General features: G+C 41.0%; 1 protein-coding gene and 1 non-coding gene across 3 annotated transcripts; both read left to right on the top strand.

The window, feature by feature from the left end:
- Positions 1-3,548: 3,548 nt before the first annotated feature.
- On the top strand, positions 3,549-3,656 carry LOC127739935 (small nucleolar RNA R71). Its single transcript, XR_008000677.1, has one exon. It is a non-coding gene; the product is annotated as a small nucleolar RNA R71 (small nucleolar RNA).
- A 6,544-nt stretch (positions 3,657-10,200) lies between these two features.
- Positions 10,201-18,777, top strand: LOC107494046 (uncharacterized). 2 transcript variants are annotated; one of them, XM_052262862.1, is made up of 2 exons: positions 10,201-10,435; positions 17,130-18,777. In XM_052262862.1, exon 2 carries the CDS (start codon positions 17,336-17,338, stop codon positions 18,371-18,373), a length of 1,038 nt encoding a protein of 345 aa, XP_052118822.1. In that variant the 5' UTR covers positions 10,201-10,435; positions 17,130-17,335; the 3' UTR covers positions 18,374-18,777. The 2 variants fall into 2 exon arrangements, with proteins under 2 accessions (XP_052118822.1, XP_015970563.1); XM_016115077.3 differs by having other exon boundaries at positions 10,202-10,435; positions 17,289-18,777.
- Positions 18,778-19,602: the final 825 nt, after the last annotated feature.

The following is a 19,602-nucleotide window of genomic DNA, read 5'->3' as shown; positions in this document are numbered from 1 at the left end:
GTCTCTTCTTTGCCTTTGTTGCTCCTCCCTCATAGCTCTTTGATCTTCTCTAATCTCATTGAGAATGATGGAGTGCTCTTGGTGTTCCACTTTTAATTGGGTCATGTCATGACTCAATCCTTCTAGAGAAGTGTTGAGTTATTTCCAATAGTTATTTGGAGGAAAATGCATCCCTTGAGGCATCTCAGGGATTTCTTGATGATGAGCTTCCTCATGCGTCTCTTGAAATCCATGAATAGGCTCTCTTGTTTACTCCATCCTCTTCTTAGTGATGGGCTTGTCCTCTTCAATGAGGATGTCTCCTTCTATGACAACTCCAGCTGAGTAGCATAGATGGTAAATGAGATGAGGAAAAGCTAGCATTGCCAAGGTGGAGGGCTTTTCGGCTACTTTGTTGAGTTCTAGAGAGATGACTTCATGAACTTCTACTTCCTCTCCAATTATGATGCAATGGATCATGATGGCCCGATCCACAGTTACTTCGAATCGGTTGCTAGTGGGGATGATGGAGTGTTGGATGAACTCCAACCATCCTCTAGCCACAGGCTTAAGATCCAGTCTTCTCAATTAAACCGGATTGTCTTTTGAGTCTCTTTTCCATTGAGCTCCTTTCACACATATGTCCATGAGGACTTGGTCTAACATTTGATCAAAGTTGACCCTTCTAGTGTAGGGGTGTGCGTCTTCTTGCATTATAGGCAAGTTGAACGCCAACCTCACATTTTCCAGACTGAAATCTAAGAATTTCCCCCGAACCATTGTAAGATAATTCTTTGGATTTGGGTTCATACTTTGATCATGGTTCCTAGTGATCCATGCATTGGCATAGAACTCTTGGACCATTAAGATTCTGACTTGTTGAATGGAGTTGGTAAGAACTTTCCAATCTCTTTTTTTTATCTCATGTCGGATCTCCAAATACTCATTTTTCTTGAGCATGAAAGGGACCTTAGGGATCACCTTCTTCTTGGCCACAACTTCATAGAGGTTTCTCCGGTCTTAGGTGCCATAAATGGTTATGAAAAAACAAAAAAGCTATATTTTTACCACACCAAACTTAGAATGTTGCTCGTCCTCGAGCAAAAGAAGAAAGAATAGAAGAAGAAGATATGGAGGAGAGAGAGAGAGAGAGAGGTGTATTCGGCCAAGAGAGAGAAGAGAGGGTTGTAGGGAAGAGAAGATGGATGTGAGTGGTGAAGAGGTGATGGGGAAGAGAGATTGAGGTGATTGGTAAAGGGTGTTTGGAGAAGAGTATTATTGGATTGTGTGAAGAGGAGAGAAGGTGAGTTGAGGTAGTGGGGATCCTGTGGGATCCACAGACCCTGAGGTGATCCTGTGGGATCCACAGATCCTGAGGTGTCAAGGATTTCTCATCACTGCACCCTTTAGGCGTGCAAAATGTCCTTTGTATGCAATCCTAGCGTTTAACGCTAGACTGCAGCATGTTTCTGGTGTTGAACGCCACTTTTATACTTGTTTTGGGCGTTCAACGCCAATCTGCAGCATGTTTCTGGCGTTGAACGCCACTTTCATGCTTGCTTCTGGCGTTTAACGCCAGTCTGATGCTTCTTTCTGGCATTAAATGCCAGCTTTTCGCAGGGTGCAATCCTGGCGTTTAAATGTTAGACTGTTGTTTGTTTCTGGCGTTCAACACCAGTTTCATGCTCTGTTCTTGCGTTTAAACGCCAGTAAGCTCTTCCTCCAGGGTGTGCTTTTTCTTCTGCTGTTTTTGATTCTGTTTTTAATTTTTGCAATTGTTTTGTGACTCCACATGATCATAAACCTAATAAAACATAAAATAACAAGAGAAATATAGATAAATAAAAATTGGGTTGACTCCTAATAAGCGCTTCTTTAATGTTAATAGCTTGACAGTGAGTTCTCATGGAGCTCATAGATCATCAGAGCATTGTTGGGACCTCCCAACACCAAACTTAGAGTTTGAATGTGGGGGTTCAACACCAAACTTAGAGTTTAGTTGTAGCCTCCCAACACCAAACTTAGAGTTTGACTGTGGGGGCTTTGTTTGACTCTGTATTGAGAGAAGCGTTTCATGCTTCCTCTCCATGTTTACAGAAAGATAACCTTGAGCTTTAAACACAAGATAGTCCCCATCCAGTGAAGGACTAGTTCACCTCTATCAACATCAATCACAGCTCCTGCTGTGGCTAAGAAGGGTCTTCCAAGGATGATGCATTCATCTTCCTCCTTCCCAGTGTCTAGGATTATGAAATCAGTAGGGATGTAAAGGCCTTTAACCTTCACTAACACGTCCTCTACCAATCCATAAGCTTGTTTTATTGACTTGTCTGCCATCTCCAATGATATTCTTGCAGCTTGTATCTCAAAGATCCCTAACTTCTCCATTACAGAGAGTAGCATAAGATTTATACCTGACCCCAGATCACACAGAGCCTTCTCAAAGGTCATGGTGTCTATGGTACAGGGTATTGAGAATTTACCAGGATCTTGTTTATTTTGAGGTAGAGTTTGCTGAACCCATGTATCTAGTTCACTAATGAGCAAGGAATGTTCACCTTTCCAAGTCTCATTACCAAACAACTTGGCATTCAGCTTCATGGTGGCTCCTAGATATTGAGCAACTTGCTCTTTAGTTACATCTTCATCCTCTTCAGAGGAAGAATAGTTCTCAGAGCTCTTGAATGGCAAAAGGAGATTTAATGAAATCTCTATTGTCTCTAGGTGAGCCTCAGATTCCTTAGGTTCCTCAGTTTGGAACTCCTTTTTGTTCAGAGGACGTCACAGGAGGTCTTCCTCACTAGGATTCACGTCCTTCTCATCTTTTGTGCATTCAGCCATATTGATTATATCAATGGCTTTGCACTCTCTTTTTGGATTCTCTTCTGTATTGCTTGGGAGAGTACTAGGAGGAGTTTCAGTGATTTTCTTACTCAGCTGGCCCACTTGTGCCTCCAAATTTCTAATGGAGGACCTTGTTTCACTCATGAAACTTAAAGTGGCCTTAGATAGATCAGAGACTATGTTTGCTAAGCTAGAGGGGCTCTGCTCAGAATTCTCTGTCTGTTGCTGAGAAGATGATGGAAAAGGCTTGCTATTGCTAAGCCTGTTTCTTCCACCATTATTAAAGCCTTGTTGAGGCTTTTGTTGATTCTTCCATGAGAAATTAGGATGAGTTCTCCATGAGAAATTATAGGTGTTTCCATAAGGTTCTCAGGATCATAAGCTTCTTCTTCAGAAGATGCCTCTTTAGTACTGTTGGATGCATTTTGCCATCCATTCAGACTTTGAGAAATCATGTTGACTTGCTGAGTCAACATTTTGTTCTGAGCCAATATGGCATTCAGAGCATCAATTTCAAGAATTCCTTTCTTCTGAGGCGTCCCATTACTCATAGGATTCCTCTTAGAAGTGTACATGAATTGGTTGTTTGCAACCATTTCAATAAGTTCTTGAGCTTCTGCAGGCATTTTCTTTAGGTGAATGGATCCACCTGCAGAATGGTCCAGTGACATCTTAGAAAACTCAGATAGACCATAATAGAATATATCCAGAATGGTCCACTCTGAGAGCATATCAGAAGGACACTTTTTGGTCATCTGCTTATATCTTTCCCAAGCTTCATAGAGGAATTCACCATCTTTTTGCTTGAAGGTCTGAACATCCACTCTAAGCTTGCTCAGCTTTTGAGGAGGAAAGAACTTGGCTAAGAAGGCCGTGACCAGCATATCCCAAGAGTCCAGACTATCTTTAGATTGTGAGTCCAACCATGTTCTAGCTCTGTCTCTTATAGCAAAAGGGAAAAGCATGAGCCTGTAAACTTCAGGATCTACTCCATTTGTCTTAACAGTCTCACATATCTACAAGAACTCAGTTAAAAAATGATAGAGATCTTCTAATGGAAGTCCATGAAACTTACAATTCTGTTGTAGTAGAGCAACTAGTTGAGGCTTCAGCTCAAAATTGTTTGCTCCAATGGCAGGAATTGAGATGCTTCTTCCATCAAATTTGGAAGTAGGTGTGGTATAGTCACCAAGCATCCTCCTTGCGCCTCCACCATTGTTATTGGGTTCGGCCATGTCTCTCTCTTTTTTGAGATTCTCTGTAAGGTTTTCTCTGAATTGTTGTGCTTTAGCTTCTCTTAGCTTCTTCTTTAGAGTCTTTTCAGGTTCAGGATCTGCTTCAACAAGAATGTCCTTATCCTTGCTCCTGCTCATATGAAAAAGAAGAGAACAGAAAAGAAAGAGGAATCCTCTATGTTACAGTATAGAGATTCATTTATGTGAGTAGAAGAAGACGAATAGAAGAAGGAGAAGAGAGAAAGACGAACACAGAGAAGAAGAGAGGGTTCGAATTTTTAAGATGAAGAGAAGAGTGTTAGTAATTAAATAAATAAATAGAAGAAGATGAGGGAGAGAGAAATTCGAAAATTAACTAAAATAAAAGAAAAATATTAAAGTTAAAATTCGAAAATTAAGAAAATGAATAAAATAAAATAAAATTAAAATTTGAAACAATTAGTTAAAAAAGAATTTTGAAAAAGAGGGAGGTAATTTTCGAAAATTAGAGAGAGGAAAGTAGTTAGGTGGTTTTGAAAAAGATAAGACACAAACAAAAAGTCAATTAGTTAGTTGAAAAAGATTTGAAAATCAATTTTGAAAAGATAAGAAGTTAGAAAAGATTTTTGAAATCAATTTTGAAAAAGATATGATTTGAAAAAGATATTTTGGAAAAGATTTGATTTTTAAAATTAAAATTGATTACTTGATTAACAAGAAACTGAAAGATATGACTCTAGAATTTAAAGATTGAACCTTTCTTAACAAGAAAGTAACAAAATTCAAATTTTTGAATCAATCACATTAATTGTTAGTAAAGTTTTCGAAATTTTGAAATAAAGATAAGAAAAAGATTTTGAAAATAAATTTTAAAAAATTTTCGAAAATAATTAAAAAATGAAAAAGATTTGATTTTTTAAAAAGATTTTGAAAAGATAGGATTTTTAAAATTGAAAATTTGACTTGACTTATAAGAAATAGCTAAGTTTTAGAAATTTTTTTACTAAGTCAACTCAAATTTTCGAAAATTATGAGTAAAATAAGGAAAAGATATTTTTTATTTTTGAATTTTTAATGAGGAGAGAGAAAAACACAAATATGATCCAAAACATAAAAATTTTGGATCAAAACACTTAATGCATGCATGAACACTATGAATGTCAAGATGAACACCAAGAACACTTTGAAGATCAAGATGAACATCAAGACTTATTTTTGAAAAATTTTCAAGAAAAGAAAAACATGCAAGACACCAAACTTAGAAATTTTTCATATTTTGACACTAAGAATTCAAAAACGCATATGAGAAACAATAAAAAATACAAAATAAGAAAATATCAAGATCAAACAAGAAGACTTACCAAGAACAACTTGAAGATCATAAAGAACACCATGCATGAGTTTTCGAAAAATCCACAAATTTTTAAAGACATACAATTGACACCAAACTTAAAAATTGACACTAGACTCAAACAAGAAACACAAAATATTTTTGATTTTTTTGATTTTATGAATTTTTTGTATTTTTTTCGAAAATAAATTTTGGAAAAACGAAAAAGAGAAAAAATTTTGAAAACTTTTTTGAAAAGAAAATTACCTAATCTAAGCAACAAGATGAACCGTCAGTTGTCCAAACTCAAACAATCCCCAGCAACGGCGCCAAAAACTTGATAGGCAAAATTGTGATTTACACTTTTTATAACTCGAACAATTCTTAGTAATGGCTCCAAAAACTTGGTACACACTACTATGGTTCACTCACATTCTTCACAACTTCGCACTAACCAGCAAGTGCACTGGGTCGTCCAAGTAATAAACCTTACGTGAGTAAGGGTCGATCCCACGGAGATTGTTGGTATGAAGCAAGCTATGGTCATCTTGTAAATCTCAGTCAGGCATATTCAAATGGTATTAATAGTTTTTGAATATAAGGATAAATAAACAGAAAATAAAGATAAAAATACTTATGTAAATCATTGGTGAGAATTTCAGATAAGTGTATGGAGATGCTTTGTCCCTTCTGAATCTCTGTTTTCTTACTCCTTTCCATGGCAAGCTGTATGTAGGACATCACTGTTGTCAATGGCTACTTCCCATCCTCTCAGTGAAAATGGTCCAAATGCTCTTGTCACAGCACGGCTAATCATCTGTCGGTTCTCGATCATGTCGGAATAGAATCCATTGATTCTTTTGCGTCTGTCACCATGCCCAACAATCGCGAGTTTGAAGCTCATCACAGTCATTCAATCCCTGAATCCTACTCGGAATACCACAGACAAGGTTTAGACTTTCCGAATTCTCAAGAATGGCCGCCAAAGGGTTCTAGCTTATACCACGAAGATTCTGATTAAGGAATCCAAGAGATACACGCTCGATCTAAGGTAGAACGGAAGTGGTTGTCAGTCACGCGTTCATAAGGACGGATGATGATGAGTGTCACGGATCATCACATCCATCATGTTGAAGTGCAGCGAATATCTTAAAATAAGAATAAGCATGAATTGAATAGAAAATAGTAGTAATGACATTAAAACTCGAGGTACAGCAGAGCTCCACACCCTTAATCTATGGTGTGTAGAAACTCCACCATTGAAAATACATAAGTGATGGTCTAGGTATGGCCGAATGGCCAGCCCTTCTGAAGGTCTAAAATCGCATACACTGACTAAAGATCAATCAAAAGACGTCTAATACAATAGTAAAATGTCCTATTTATACTAGACTAGTTACTAGAGTTTACAGAAATAAGTCTAAATGCAGAAATCCACTTTCGGAGCCCACTTTGGTGTGTGCTTGGACTGAGCTTAAGCTTTACACGTGCAGAGGCTTCTCTTGGAGTTAAACGCCAAGTTGTAACGTGTTTTTGGCGTTTAACTCTGGTTTGTGACGTGTTTCTGGCGTTTTACTCAAGAATGCAGCATGGAACTGGCATTAAACGCCAGTTTGCATCGTTTAAACTTGAACAAAGTATGAACTATTATATATTGCTGGAAAGCTCTTGATGTCTACTTTCCAACGCCATTGAGAGCGCGCCATTTGGAGTTTTGTAGCTCCAGAAAATCCATCTCGAGTGCAGGGAGGTCAGAATCCAACAGCATCAACAGTCCTTTTTCAGCCTAAATCAGATTTTTGATCAGGTCCCTCAATTTCAGATAGAAAATATCTGAAATCACAGAAAAATACACAAACTCATAGTAAAGGCTAGAAATATGAATTTTGCATAAAAATTAATGAAAACATCCCTAAAAGTAGCTAGATCCTACTAGAAACTACCTAAAAATAATGCCAAAAAGCGTATAAATTATCCGCTCATCAGGCTACACCACGAAGAAGGGTGTGATACATGCATCGCGCCTGCCCCGAAAGGTTGGTACCATGGAAGTGTTCCTCCGTGCCAGGAAGTAATTGGGAATCTATAAACGTCCTGGCATCGAAGTTCCTCTCCATCACGGTAAGGACCCTTCAGGACTAGAATGCGATCTTTGCCTCTTGGGGGTAGGCATGATCCTCAAGTCGTCATCCCCAACCTGTTGAACGGAAGACGAGTGCCCGATGACAGCCGCCTCCTTGAGAACAGGGGAAACGCGCGCCGCATCGGCAGCCTTATCCGACTGAACAACGTCGTGAGGTGAGGGCACTGCCTGATCCCCCTCATCCCCAGGAGGAACTACCAATTGCTCGTCGGCCTTCTCCCATCACTTTCCTCTAAGAAAGTTTTGTACAAACTTTCAAGGCCGATCACTTCAGCAGACATTCCCACTACAACAGAAACAAACAAGTTAGTCAATAATCAGCATGACAAACCAAAGAGACGACCACGCAAAAAAGGCACGACAAAAGTAACTCACGAATATAATCCCTGGCGACCTCCCGGCTACCCATAAGGAGGTGGGGGTTTACGTGGTTTCTCCCAAAAACGGCCCACAACACGTCGGCAATTTTTCGGTCCACAGCCGACATCCCCTGTAAGTCACCTTTATAAAAGCGTTGGACCCCGCCCCGAAACTCTAATACGTCGGGATGAGGCGTTCTCCTTCCAACGACAACCAAAAGGGGTGGCGACCCTTAACCGGCTGTACCTTAAAATACTTGTCTTTGAACCCGTGATAAGAGTCCTCGAACAAGCCGAATATCCTCCGTCCTTAGGCAGAATGGAAGGACATGAACCCTTTCCTCGCTTTCCCCTCCTTGGAAGGGTTCGTAAGGTTAAAAAAGAAAAGGAAGACGTTGACGGATACCAGCAGCTCCAAGTACTTGCATACCATCTCGAAACAGCGGATTGAAGCCCAACTGTTCGGATGCAGCTGCAATGGCGCCACGGAGATCCGACTAAGGAGCCCCATTTGGAAAGCAGAGAAGGGGATACGAACCCCCACTTGGGTGAACATGGCTTTGTAAAACCAAATCCAGTCGGCAACCCGGGGTGCATGGAAGTTGAGCTCATACAATCGCTCATGAGGGGCAGGAACGAAAACATTGTAGTTGGCCTCCTTGTCAGTACCCCCGCACAGGTACTTGGCCTGATAGAACTCTGTAAGCTCCTCCTCACCCATCTGATTCGGGAAGTTCCTGAGGTCAGAGACCACCCAAGCATACGGGTCATAACCCTCGGCGGAGGTAGAAGCTCGAGAGACGACGCGAGGCATACCTACAGTGGGGGTACCACTCAATTAGTCTATGAGGTCGGGAACTCGAAAAAACCCAGAAATTACACTTAACCTATTCTACAACCCAAACTAAGCATGCCTAAAGCTAAACCCTTACAAAAACCTTCCCTAAGATGGTAACCCCCTAATACACCTACTCGACACTAAACAAGATCAAGCAAACAACATGCATGTGACAAGAAGCAATGGCAAAAGTAAAACAAACGCAGAGCCGAAATAAAGATACAAGCGTTTACCTGGGTTAGTTCTGAAGTATTAAGAAAGGAAGAACAGAAGCAGATGCACAGGATAGCAAGAACAGCCCTCTGGGAGATTTGAGAATGAAGAGGATGAAGATGATCGAACATTAGAAATAAGAACGAATACAGAACGGTTTTAAAACCGCTACTCAAAGAAGCACGAAAAGACTAGGGGCAAATCGGTCTTTGCGCGCGGGGTTTTTCAACCCATTATGAGCATTTAATGCTCTGTGCGAGGAACGAGGCGACGGATGATCGTCCCAGCAACAAACGGGCACGCACACGAAAGGCACGTCCCCTCCACGGACGGCCGACTTGGCGACAACGCATGAGAAAAGATGTAACACGCCACCAACAGCCCACGCGTCTATTGCTGGCGCGTTGGGGACACTGTTGCGGCCTGGCCCAGGCCATTCGCGGGTCAACCCGACCCACTGATGACCCGACCTGAACGGTCGGGCACGTACAGCTCACTCAGCGACCCGGACACGCGTCCTTGACAGCTCTCCACTGCAGCTGTGGGAGGAAGCTTCGAGGAAGGTGGGCCTGTCCTTGATGAGCCCACCTCTGACACGGTATAAATGGGGAAGGACCTGCCCCTCCCCCAAGGTATGTACTTACACCATTCTACCCCTTTCTCGCCTGCACACTCTACTGACTTGGGCGTCGGAGTGTCTTTACAGGTGACACCCCCTTTACATCGAGAGTTCGGGACGTCGGTCCACCAACTTTTCCTTTGCCCCCTGACCTCAGGCTATACCCCACCGGATCAACCGAGAACCACTCCCAAACCGTACGATACCCGAGATACCGAACACTATCTATACATAATTTTGTTTGATTATGATGCACAGTATACTATACATACATGATATATTTTTTAATTTTAGTGCTGAATATTTTCTGTGGCACGAATTATTCACTAGTTTAAAATTAAAAATAAGAGTTGTTACTTAATACCTAATTTGACTTTAATTAGATTTTTGTTATTTTATTAATATAATTCTACAAATGACAAAATTTTATTATTTTTTTATTACGGTGCTATTATTTTTTTAAAGCGAGACTGGTTTTATCTTATATATTAATTATAATATAAATTTTGATTTTAAAATAGTTCACTCCTTAAAAAGATAAAAAATGATAATCCAAAATGAATCTATTGGAATTACTCTCAAAATCAAGATTTTTTCGAGTGTTAAAAACTTTAACAAGTTAACATGGTCTCAATTTTAAAAAGTGATTATGAATTTATTTCAAGACCAAAAAAAAGAAAAATGCAAAGAACTTCTCAGAAAGGATGTTGATTTGGCGTAGAGGAGGCAATATATAAATCGGGAAGGACTGAAGGGTGTGTGGGCTTAGACTGCTACCTAGTTCACCGCCACTGCCACCACCGCCACTACGGTCGTTCCTTGCTGTGGCCTTTACTCCTCCCAACTCAACTCAACTGCACCACAGCAACTCCATTTCTCTCCTCACCACTCCTCAGGTATGTATGTAATGTTATTCTCAACTCTCGTTTCCTCTTAATTCGATTCAAATCCAACACCTTACACCTTACTCAATTTGTTGTTCCCACTGCCATTATTTCAATCATAGGGTTCTCCTTTACGCATAACGCTTAGAACTTAGAAGGTCGAAACCCTAAACCCTATTTTACCTTTGGAATTGTTTTCACCCTACTTTGGCCGCATAAGTTTTCGATTCGAATACTGAGTTGTTTGGTTTGTTAGTACTAATGAACGTTTTCGTCAGTGATTTTTTTATATTTTTATGTTTTTAGAAAAACAAAATCAAATTAAGGTTCACAATTTTAACCAAGTAAACCCTAATAACTCTGGACAATCTGCTTAGTTTCCGATTTCTATGGAAGAAGCTAGAACATTCTAAATTGTAAAATTAATTTGTGCCAAACCGATGTTTTTGCTGCAAATAATGGGGATCCGATACATTTTTTGTCTTTTAATTTCTGTTCAGGGATTTGTGCTGTGATTTGTTTCAGTTTGGTTTGCTCTTCTCCGTTTTTATCTCCTCTTTTAAGATTTTCTAGTGATTGATTTTTCATTCATACTGCTGCTGGGTTTGCATGACATTAATATTCTAGCTTTCTTTACTCTTATATATTAATTCTTCATGTTCGACTTTTAATGCTAGAAACCTTAATATTTTAACTGTAAGTCTACAAGTTTCTCTTGGCTGTGGTATGCATTTTACTCATAATTGAGTAGACTTATGTCTGTTTTTGTTATCTTTTGAGAGCCTGTAATTATATGAGAAATGTTATTTGACCAACACTTTTTTCTTGCATTTGAACCAACTCTTCACTTTTATCCACTAAAGTGTTGGTCCCCTAGCATCTAAATATGTACATTTCTAATACAATGTGGTTTGGTTGCAAGTTTCGATTCTGATAGGAACCGAGATCTAGCAGGAAATAGGGGATTTTATTGATGAATTAGGGATTGTAAATCACAATCCCCTTATTGACATATACTGTTGGGTCTAACCAACTCGAGAGAATTTTCCTCTCCTGGTCTAACAAGCTGAACAGAATTTTCTAAAACCTGTTTCTATTAGATTCCTATCATATGCCTGTATGGTTTTCAACATTGATAGCTTTTTCAATGTATGTTCTATTGTATCTTATCTGCGTTCTTATTTTGTAAATAGTAAGTGCTGATTTACTACCGGTGTTATTGTGCAACTTTTATTTTGCTTGAGATACTATTTGGTAGTTGATATAACTGGTACCTCTGTCTTGTTGTTTATGATTGTCTTCTTCAAAAGCCCCTAATTGCTAGTAGTCTGTAATTGTTAGCTTGGATGTCTAATGTGCTAACTAATTGTTTTATTAGGTGCTTCATCATCTTGGAAGATCTGCCTTTACTGTTGCAATATTCACATAAATGAAATAGGCAATTACCTGCAGAATGCGCCAGTTTTATATCAGTTTTATTTTAGGAGAAGAGTTCTAGCCTTGTAGCTGAACATTAGAATTTGATGCAAGTTTCCCTTCTTTCAATGGTGGGTCATTGCATGGATCATATATTGTAATAGTGTCCTGTCAGAAACTATGTTCGTAGACTAATTACTTAAATCCAAAACTCAATTGTTCCACCTATAGTTTCTCTGGCTGCCTTACACATCTTACTGCTTTCTATCCTTCATCTGAGCTGCACCTCGTCTTGGGGTTTCTTTAGACTTTCTTCACATATGACCAAACCACCTATGATAAAGCCTTACCATATTTTCCACAATGGGCACTACTCCAATTGTCTATCTAATACATTTATTCCCAAGTTCTAACCATGTTGTGTATATTGTATAGGGTGTTTATTCATCAAATACAATATTCGCATTTTTTCCCACATTGAGTTGGTTTTGATGTTTGCCATTTTGCAGTCCAAAATTCAGTTTCACACATCATTGTAGCCATGGCATAAATTTTTTCTCGAGCTTAAATAGAAAAGTCTCCTTCACAGGTGATAGGATCTAGCAGAAAGTAGTGAATTTTATTGATGAACTAGGGATTGTAAATCACAATCCCTTATTGAAGTACACTGTTGGATCTAACCAACTCTGGAGAGAGTTCCCTCTCCTGAAGGAACAGCAAAACAGATTTTTCTAACTAACTAGAACTAACTAACTCCTAATATTTATAGGCAGCAGTTAAGCCTAGAACTACTGCTCCTAACCTGCTAAACTAGCTTAAAAGAGCTAATCAGCAGCCAGCCAGCAACAATTATGAATTAAGTAATGAAAATTCGGCTTTTCTACTCCTTACCTCTCCTCCTATAAACCAATCCAAACCTGTTCCTATCATTACTCCCCCCTAGACAACCACCTTGTCCTCAAGGTGGAACTTTGGAAAAGAGCGTTGCAGCACGGCAGCCTCCTCCTAGCTATCCTCGCATGATGGAAGACCTTGCCAACAAACCAAGTACTCTAAAGGAGCTATCCCCCGCTGACCTAGATGCCAAATGCCCTCAGGCTGCACCATTAATTCGCCATCCTCTGCCATCACTGATGGTAAAACCTGTGGTTGCTGTGATGCCGGGATAGCCGCCTTCAACTTTCTTACGTGGAAGACTAGGTGGAGCTTGCACCCGTCCGGCAGCGCCAATCAATATGCCACTAGGCCCACCCTCTCAAGTACTTTGAAAGGCCCATAGAAGCGAGGGCTCAGTTTCCATTCATCCTCCGACCCAAGGAACGCATTCGGTAAGGTTGTAGCTTGAGGTACATCCAGTCTCCTATCCCAAATTCCACCTCCCTTTGCTTCTTATCCGCCGTTTGCTTCATTCTGTGCTGAGCTTGAGCCAAATGCTGCTTTAACTCTGCTAGAACTGCATCCCTGGTGGCTATCAGTGCAGCAACTTCCCCAACCTGTGACGGGTATGTCTCTCCTGGAAACAAAATTAGGGGAGGCACCCCGTACAACAACAACAAAGCCTTGTCTCACTAGGTGGGATCGGCTACATGAATCAAACGACACCATTGTGCTCTATCATGTATCATGTTTACAGAGACCGTTTACATGTAGATCTCGTTTGACCACCTCATGGATGGTCTTCTTGTGTTAAACCAATATTTTGCCCATTCCAACCACCTCTTCGGATATCCACCCACAAAGCACCTCAAGTAAGTTTCGAGGCACCTATTCACCACCTTTGTCTGCCCATCCATCTGTGGGTGAAATGTGGTGCTGTATTTCAGCTTGTGCCGGCCGCTTGGAATAATTCGGACCAAAATCTGCTCATGAAAACTCTATCTTGGTAGGAAACAATGGATTTCGGAAATTCATGAAGCTTCACCACCTCCGTAATGAAAACTGCAGCTACTTTGGCTAAGAAAGGGTGTGATAACGGTATAAAGTGGGCATATTTGCTCAGCTGGTTGACCACCACAAAAATGGTGTCCATGCCCTTTGCCTTGGGCAAGCCGACCACAAAATCCATCGTGATATGTTCCCATGTTCTCTTCGGAATGGGCAAGGGCTGCAGCAGTCCCGCTGGCTTAAGCGCGATGTACTTGCTTTGTTGGCAAATGGAGCAAGTGGCCACATAATCCTTCACCCGTCATTGCATCCCCTTCCAAAAGACCACTGCCACCAGCCTCTTGTACGTTTGAAAGTACCCCGAATGGCCCCCCATCCCGAATGGCCCCCCATCCCGCTGTTGTGATGCTCGGCGAATAGGGAGGGTATGTGAGCCGAATTCGCCAGTAACATTACTCTTCCTTGATAGAACAGCCTCCCTTTCCTTAAGGAGTAACCACGGAAATCCTCAGACCCCTGCTATAAGGCAACCACCATTTTCTGCGGCTCCGAATCGTTCTTTATCTCAGCGTCTATACTGTCCCAAAGATTTACGTGCACTACCGAGACAGCCTTGGCTATCATTTGCTGCGAAAGAGCATCCGTTGCCTTATTTTCCATCCCTGGCCGATACTGGATGTCGAAGTCCAAGCCCAACAACTTTGTTGTCCACTTGAGGTGGGACGGATCCATCAATCGCTGCTCGGTGAGAAACTTCAAACTCCGCTGGTCCGTAAGCACCGTGAATGACTTCCCAACAAGTAATGCCACCATTTCTGGACAGAAAGCACCATCACTATCAATTCCCTCTTGTAAGCTGATTTTTGACGCACTCTTGGTGACAATGCTCGACTTAGAAATGCAATCCGGCGCCCCTATTGAGACAGCACAGCCCCCCACTGTTTGCTTGAGGCATTGGTCTCTATGACAAACTTGTGTAAAATCCGGGACAACCAATGTGGGAAGGGCGGCCATGAGGGATTTTAGTTGTTCGAAGGCTGCCATGGCTCTAGCCTCTAGGGACTGGCCAAGCAAGCATGGCTGCTGTTTTGCTAGGGTTTGCAGCCCCCCCTTCAGCCGAGACTATGTGGCCCAAATACTGTATTAAATCCACCGCAAAAGTACACTTCTTGGCATTTAACACAAGCTGATTGGTGATGAGAATGCAAAATAGTTGCTGCAAGTGATTGGCACGACTCTCAACGTCCCGGCTGTAGATTAAGATGTCATCGAAGAAGACTAACACGAACTTCCGAAGTAGCATGTTAAGGATGTCATTCATCAATGCTTGAAAGGAACTTCGTGCATTGGTTAGGCCAAAGGGCAGTAGCAAGAACTTGTAGTGTCCCTCATGCGTCCGGAAGGTAGTTTTGTGAATGACCTCATCGCACATCCTAATTTGATGATACCTGAACTTCAAATCAAGCTTGGAAAAAATCGCCGCCCCAGCCCCAATTCTGCTGCAATTTTTCGATGCTACAGAGTTATCCGAGGCCCCACAATCCACCAGCACCCTCACTTGACACCCCTTCACCTCAGCCCATGCCTTGAATGACCTATGGTGGCAATTGGAGCATGTAAAGTTTGAGCTCCAGCTGCTCTATTGTGTCCGGAACAGCCTTGTGCTCCAACCAGTTCCCTTCCTCAGCCTCTGGTTCCGTGATCAGTAGCTTGAACTCCTTGTTCTTGCATACATGCTCCGCTGAATACGGTTCGTCACAAAAGAAACACACACCCCTCGCCTGTTTAGCTTTGTAGTCTTCATTGCTAAGGTGGCGCACTCCCCTCCGTTTTGCCGGAACCACGGATTCCCCACCCTTACTTGCTGGTCCTGACGCTGCTGCTGCTGCTAGTGCTGTTTTGGTCGTTAAGACACACTGAGTCATCGGTTTGCCCCCACTGCGGCCAGGAGCTGCTCGCAGTGCCATGGTACGGTTCTCAACCTTCTGCGCCAACACCATCAATTCATCCAGCGTTTGAAACGGGAACAACTTGCACTCCTCACAAAACTCCAGTTTCAGCCTGTTCAAGAACAGACCGATAAAGACCGATCAAGAAATTCGGATCGATCCCGCGCAAGGGACCTATGTACATCTCAAATTGATTGCGGTAATCCCTTACCGAAGTCAGCTGTTTCAACTTCAACAAAGATTGATACTGACTTATCAGCACCTCCGGTTGGAATCGATGCACTAATGCATCCTTAAGGAAAGGCCATTGCTTTAATGGCGCTGTTGTCTCCCACCCCGTAGCCACGTGACTGTGCAGCCTTCCATCGCAATTGCCGCCACGGACAGCCACTCCTCCTCCGGGACTGCTCTAAGCAAGAAAAATTGCTCAATCCGGTTGATCCATAGTATTCCATACCATTGCATCATCGCCGCGGAAAATCGGAAGTTCCAGCTTCTGCCATTGTTCGCGCGCTTTGAAGCTCTGATTCCCCTGCGATCCAGAACTGTGCGAGTGCAGCGATCCGCTTGTGGACTGTAATTGTGCCGCTCTGCAATGTGGTTCTCACTTGCTTCAACACACGCATCCAATCAATGAAGCGCCTCTTGCATTGCTCTGAACATTTCTTCCATGTGAGACTCCATTGAATCAAATTGTGCTTCCATTCTTTTCGATCTCGACCGCACCATTCACTTCCAGGATCCAAGAGCTCTGAATACCAGTTGATAGGATCTAGCAGAAATTAGGGGATTTTAGTGATGAACTAGGGATTGTAAATCACAATCCCTAATTGAAGTATACTGTTAGATCTAACCAACTCTGGAGAGAGTTCCCTCTCCTGAACTAACAGCAAAATAGATTTTTCTAACTAACTAGAACTAACTAAGCCCAAGTATTTATAAGTAGCAGTTAAGCCTAGAACTACTGCTCCTAACCTGCTAAACTAGCTTAAAAGAGCCAACCAGCAGCCAACCAGCAACAATTATGAATTAAGTAATGAAAATTCAGCTTATCTACTCCTTATCTCCTCCTATAAACCCGTCCAAACCTGTTCCTATCATAACCACTTCATTTACTCATCCTGAATCATGCAGTTTATGCGTGCCTCTACTTTTTTGTCATTTTGTATGATGGACCAAGATGATCAGATTGTTTATATTTTTAATGTTGTGGAATATACGCATGCATCTCATCTTTGGTAAATTTGAGGAGCAAGTGTGCTCGTGTGTGACCTTAATATGTTGTTTCCTTTTATTTTGTTATTTATAGGTTGATGTGTCTTCAATATGCTCTTTTCTCTTTTGTTTAATGTTCATGTAATGATTGGTGAATATGTTATTCACGTATATGTTATTTTATTTTTCACTTTTGCTTTATCTTGACATTGATTTGTTATTCTTTTTCATTCATTTTTTAGGGTATTGATGGTGGGCTAGGGGTCTGGATAGGTTATTGTTTTATGAACCTACACTGGCTAATGGCTATGCAACTGTGTTATTCAGCTTCTGACTCTTAGTGTTTTTAAGATCTTTCTGCTCTCTCTCTCCTGATTCTATTTAAGTGTTGGACACTGCAGTGTGTATAGAAATTGAAGTTGAATTTGAATTCTAAGCAACAGTCAATATGCAAGGCTTCCCTTCTGAAGGTGAAAATGCTTTGTCAGTTGTTGGTCCAAAGCCAATGGAATGGTCTACTGTTCCATACAGTGGTCCTCAAGTTCCTGGACCAAATGGAAAGAAGCGGACATCAAGTTTGGAATCGCCAATCATGTTGCTGACAGGTCACCAGAGTGCTATCTATACCATGAAGTTCAATCCATCAGGATCAGTCATTGCGTCTGGATCTCACGACAGAGAGATTTTCCTCTGGAATACGTATGGGGAATGCAAGAACTTTATGGTTCTAAAGGGTCACAAAAATGCAGTTTTAGACCTTCATTGGACTACAGATGGAACTCAGATAGTTTCTGCCAGCCCTGATAAAACTCTGAGGGCTTGGGATGTGGAAACAGGAAAACAAGTTAAAAAGATGGTAGAGCATCTTTCATATGTCAATTCATGTTGTCCTTCGCGGAGGGGTCCACCTCTTGTTGTCAGCGGATCAGACGATGGAACTGCTAAACTATGGGATATGCGTCAAAGGGGTTCCATCCAAACATTCCCAGATAAATACCAGATTACAGCTGTTAGCTTCTCCGATGCATCAGATAAGATCTATACCGGTGGTATTGATAATGATGTCAAGGTATGGGATTTGCGTAAGGGTGAAGTTATCATGACACTTCAAGGTCATCAAGATATGATTACTGGCATGCAGTTGAGTCCTGATGGTTCTTACCTTCTAACTAATGGCATGGATTGCAAGCTCTGCATTTGGGATATGCGCCCATATGCCCCCCAAAATCGCTGTGTAAAGGTGTTGGAAGGGCACCAACACAACTTTGAAAAGAACTTGTTGAAGTGCAATTGGTCATCCGATGGAAGCAAGGTCACAGCAGGGAGTTCGGATCGAATGGTTTATATATGGGATACCACTTCGCGACGCATCTTGTATAAGCTTCCTGGGCACAATGGATCTGTTAATGAGTGTGTGTTTCACCCTAACGAACCTATTATTGGATCTTGCAGTAGCGACAAGCAGATCTATCTCGGAGAGATATGATGCTAATGTTTGGAAACTGGCGGAAATTAGATGAATATGTTGTTCTTTTTGGCAACTGCTTTTAGGGAATAGTGAATTTTAGAAAAGCTTAGTCTGCTGTTGTTCCTGTTGGAACAATTCAGTGTCTGTATAATATTCAGGCAAAACAGTCTCATTTGTTGCTTCTTAATATAACTTGGAATTTTTGACATTGATGCTTGGGAAGAAAATGGCTCCAACGATTTAGGCAGCCTTTTGGCTTGATGCCTATTTGACAAAAGGAGTGTTATGTGTCTGTATAAAGTGTGGAACTCTGCGTTGATTCTCACTCTGATTACCACTTGACGGAGTTTGAACCTAATCTAAGTGGAGATAATGTCTTATGCAACGATATATAAGGTATGGAAGTTCGCATCTTATTTGTATGCACCACATTTTTTTTTCGCTTGCCTATGTGCTTGTTTGGTAGTTTTTATGAGAAAGATTTGAGAAGTTTGGAATGAATGTTATACATTTGAAAATTCATAAAACCTTGCACTGCATAATTTTATAACATGCAGTGCTTCAACTGTTGTTCTCGTTGTTTATATATGAACTAGATGAAGGAAAAAAAGAAAATGTATTGATTAACGTTGGGTCGTTTGAAGTTTTCTTCTATATGTAGTCTATTCCACTTATAGGAATAAGACTTTATTGCTTTATTTATAAAAATAAATAAATAGTAACGAAAGAAAGAAAGAGGGTAAAGAGCATGAACACAAACTATACCTTTTAGGCGTGTTTATAACGTAGGACCGCAGGAATAGTTTGCAAGACCTGACAATAAATAGTATTATAGTAGTAGTATGAAGGCTGAAGCGACCAAAATAATTTGTAAGAGTTGTGGATGGCAATTTAGATCGACCCGAGCTGACTCACCTCGACCCGTTTCAAACGGGACAGGTATTTTTAACCATTGACTGGGTATGGGGTGGGTTTGGATAAGACTTGTTTATTTCTGTTTGGATATAGGGCGGATGAGTAATGATTGTCCCGTCTCATTACCCGTCTTGTCCCGCCCGGCCCGGCCGCCCGGTATGTATATATGTACATGTTTCTGAACAATTTAAAATTATCTTTATACTTAATTATGTTTTTGAAGTATTTAATTATGTTTGGAATTTTATTGATTAATTTAGTTTAATTTTTTATCTTTATGTTATAAATTTTTTTAAAGAGAAAAACCATAAATCAATTAGATTTCGAGGCGA

Source organism: Arachis duranensis, chromosome 6 (genome assembly GCF_000817695.3).
Source record: "Arachis duranensis cultivar V14167 chromosome 6, aradu.V14167.gnm2.J7QH, whole genome shotgun sequence".
In the NCBI taxonomy this organism is placed as follows: Eukaryota; Viridiplantae; Streptophyta; class Magnoliopsida; order Fabales; family Fabaceae; genus Arachis; species Arachis duranensis.
The sequence above is the reverse complement of the archived record's forward strand: the minus strand, read 5'-3'. Positions and strand labels throughout refer to the sequence as shown.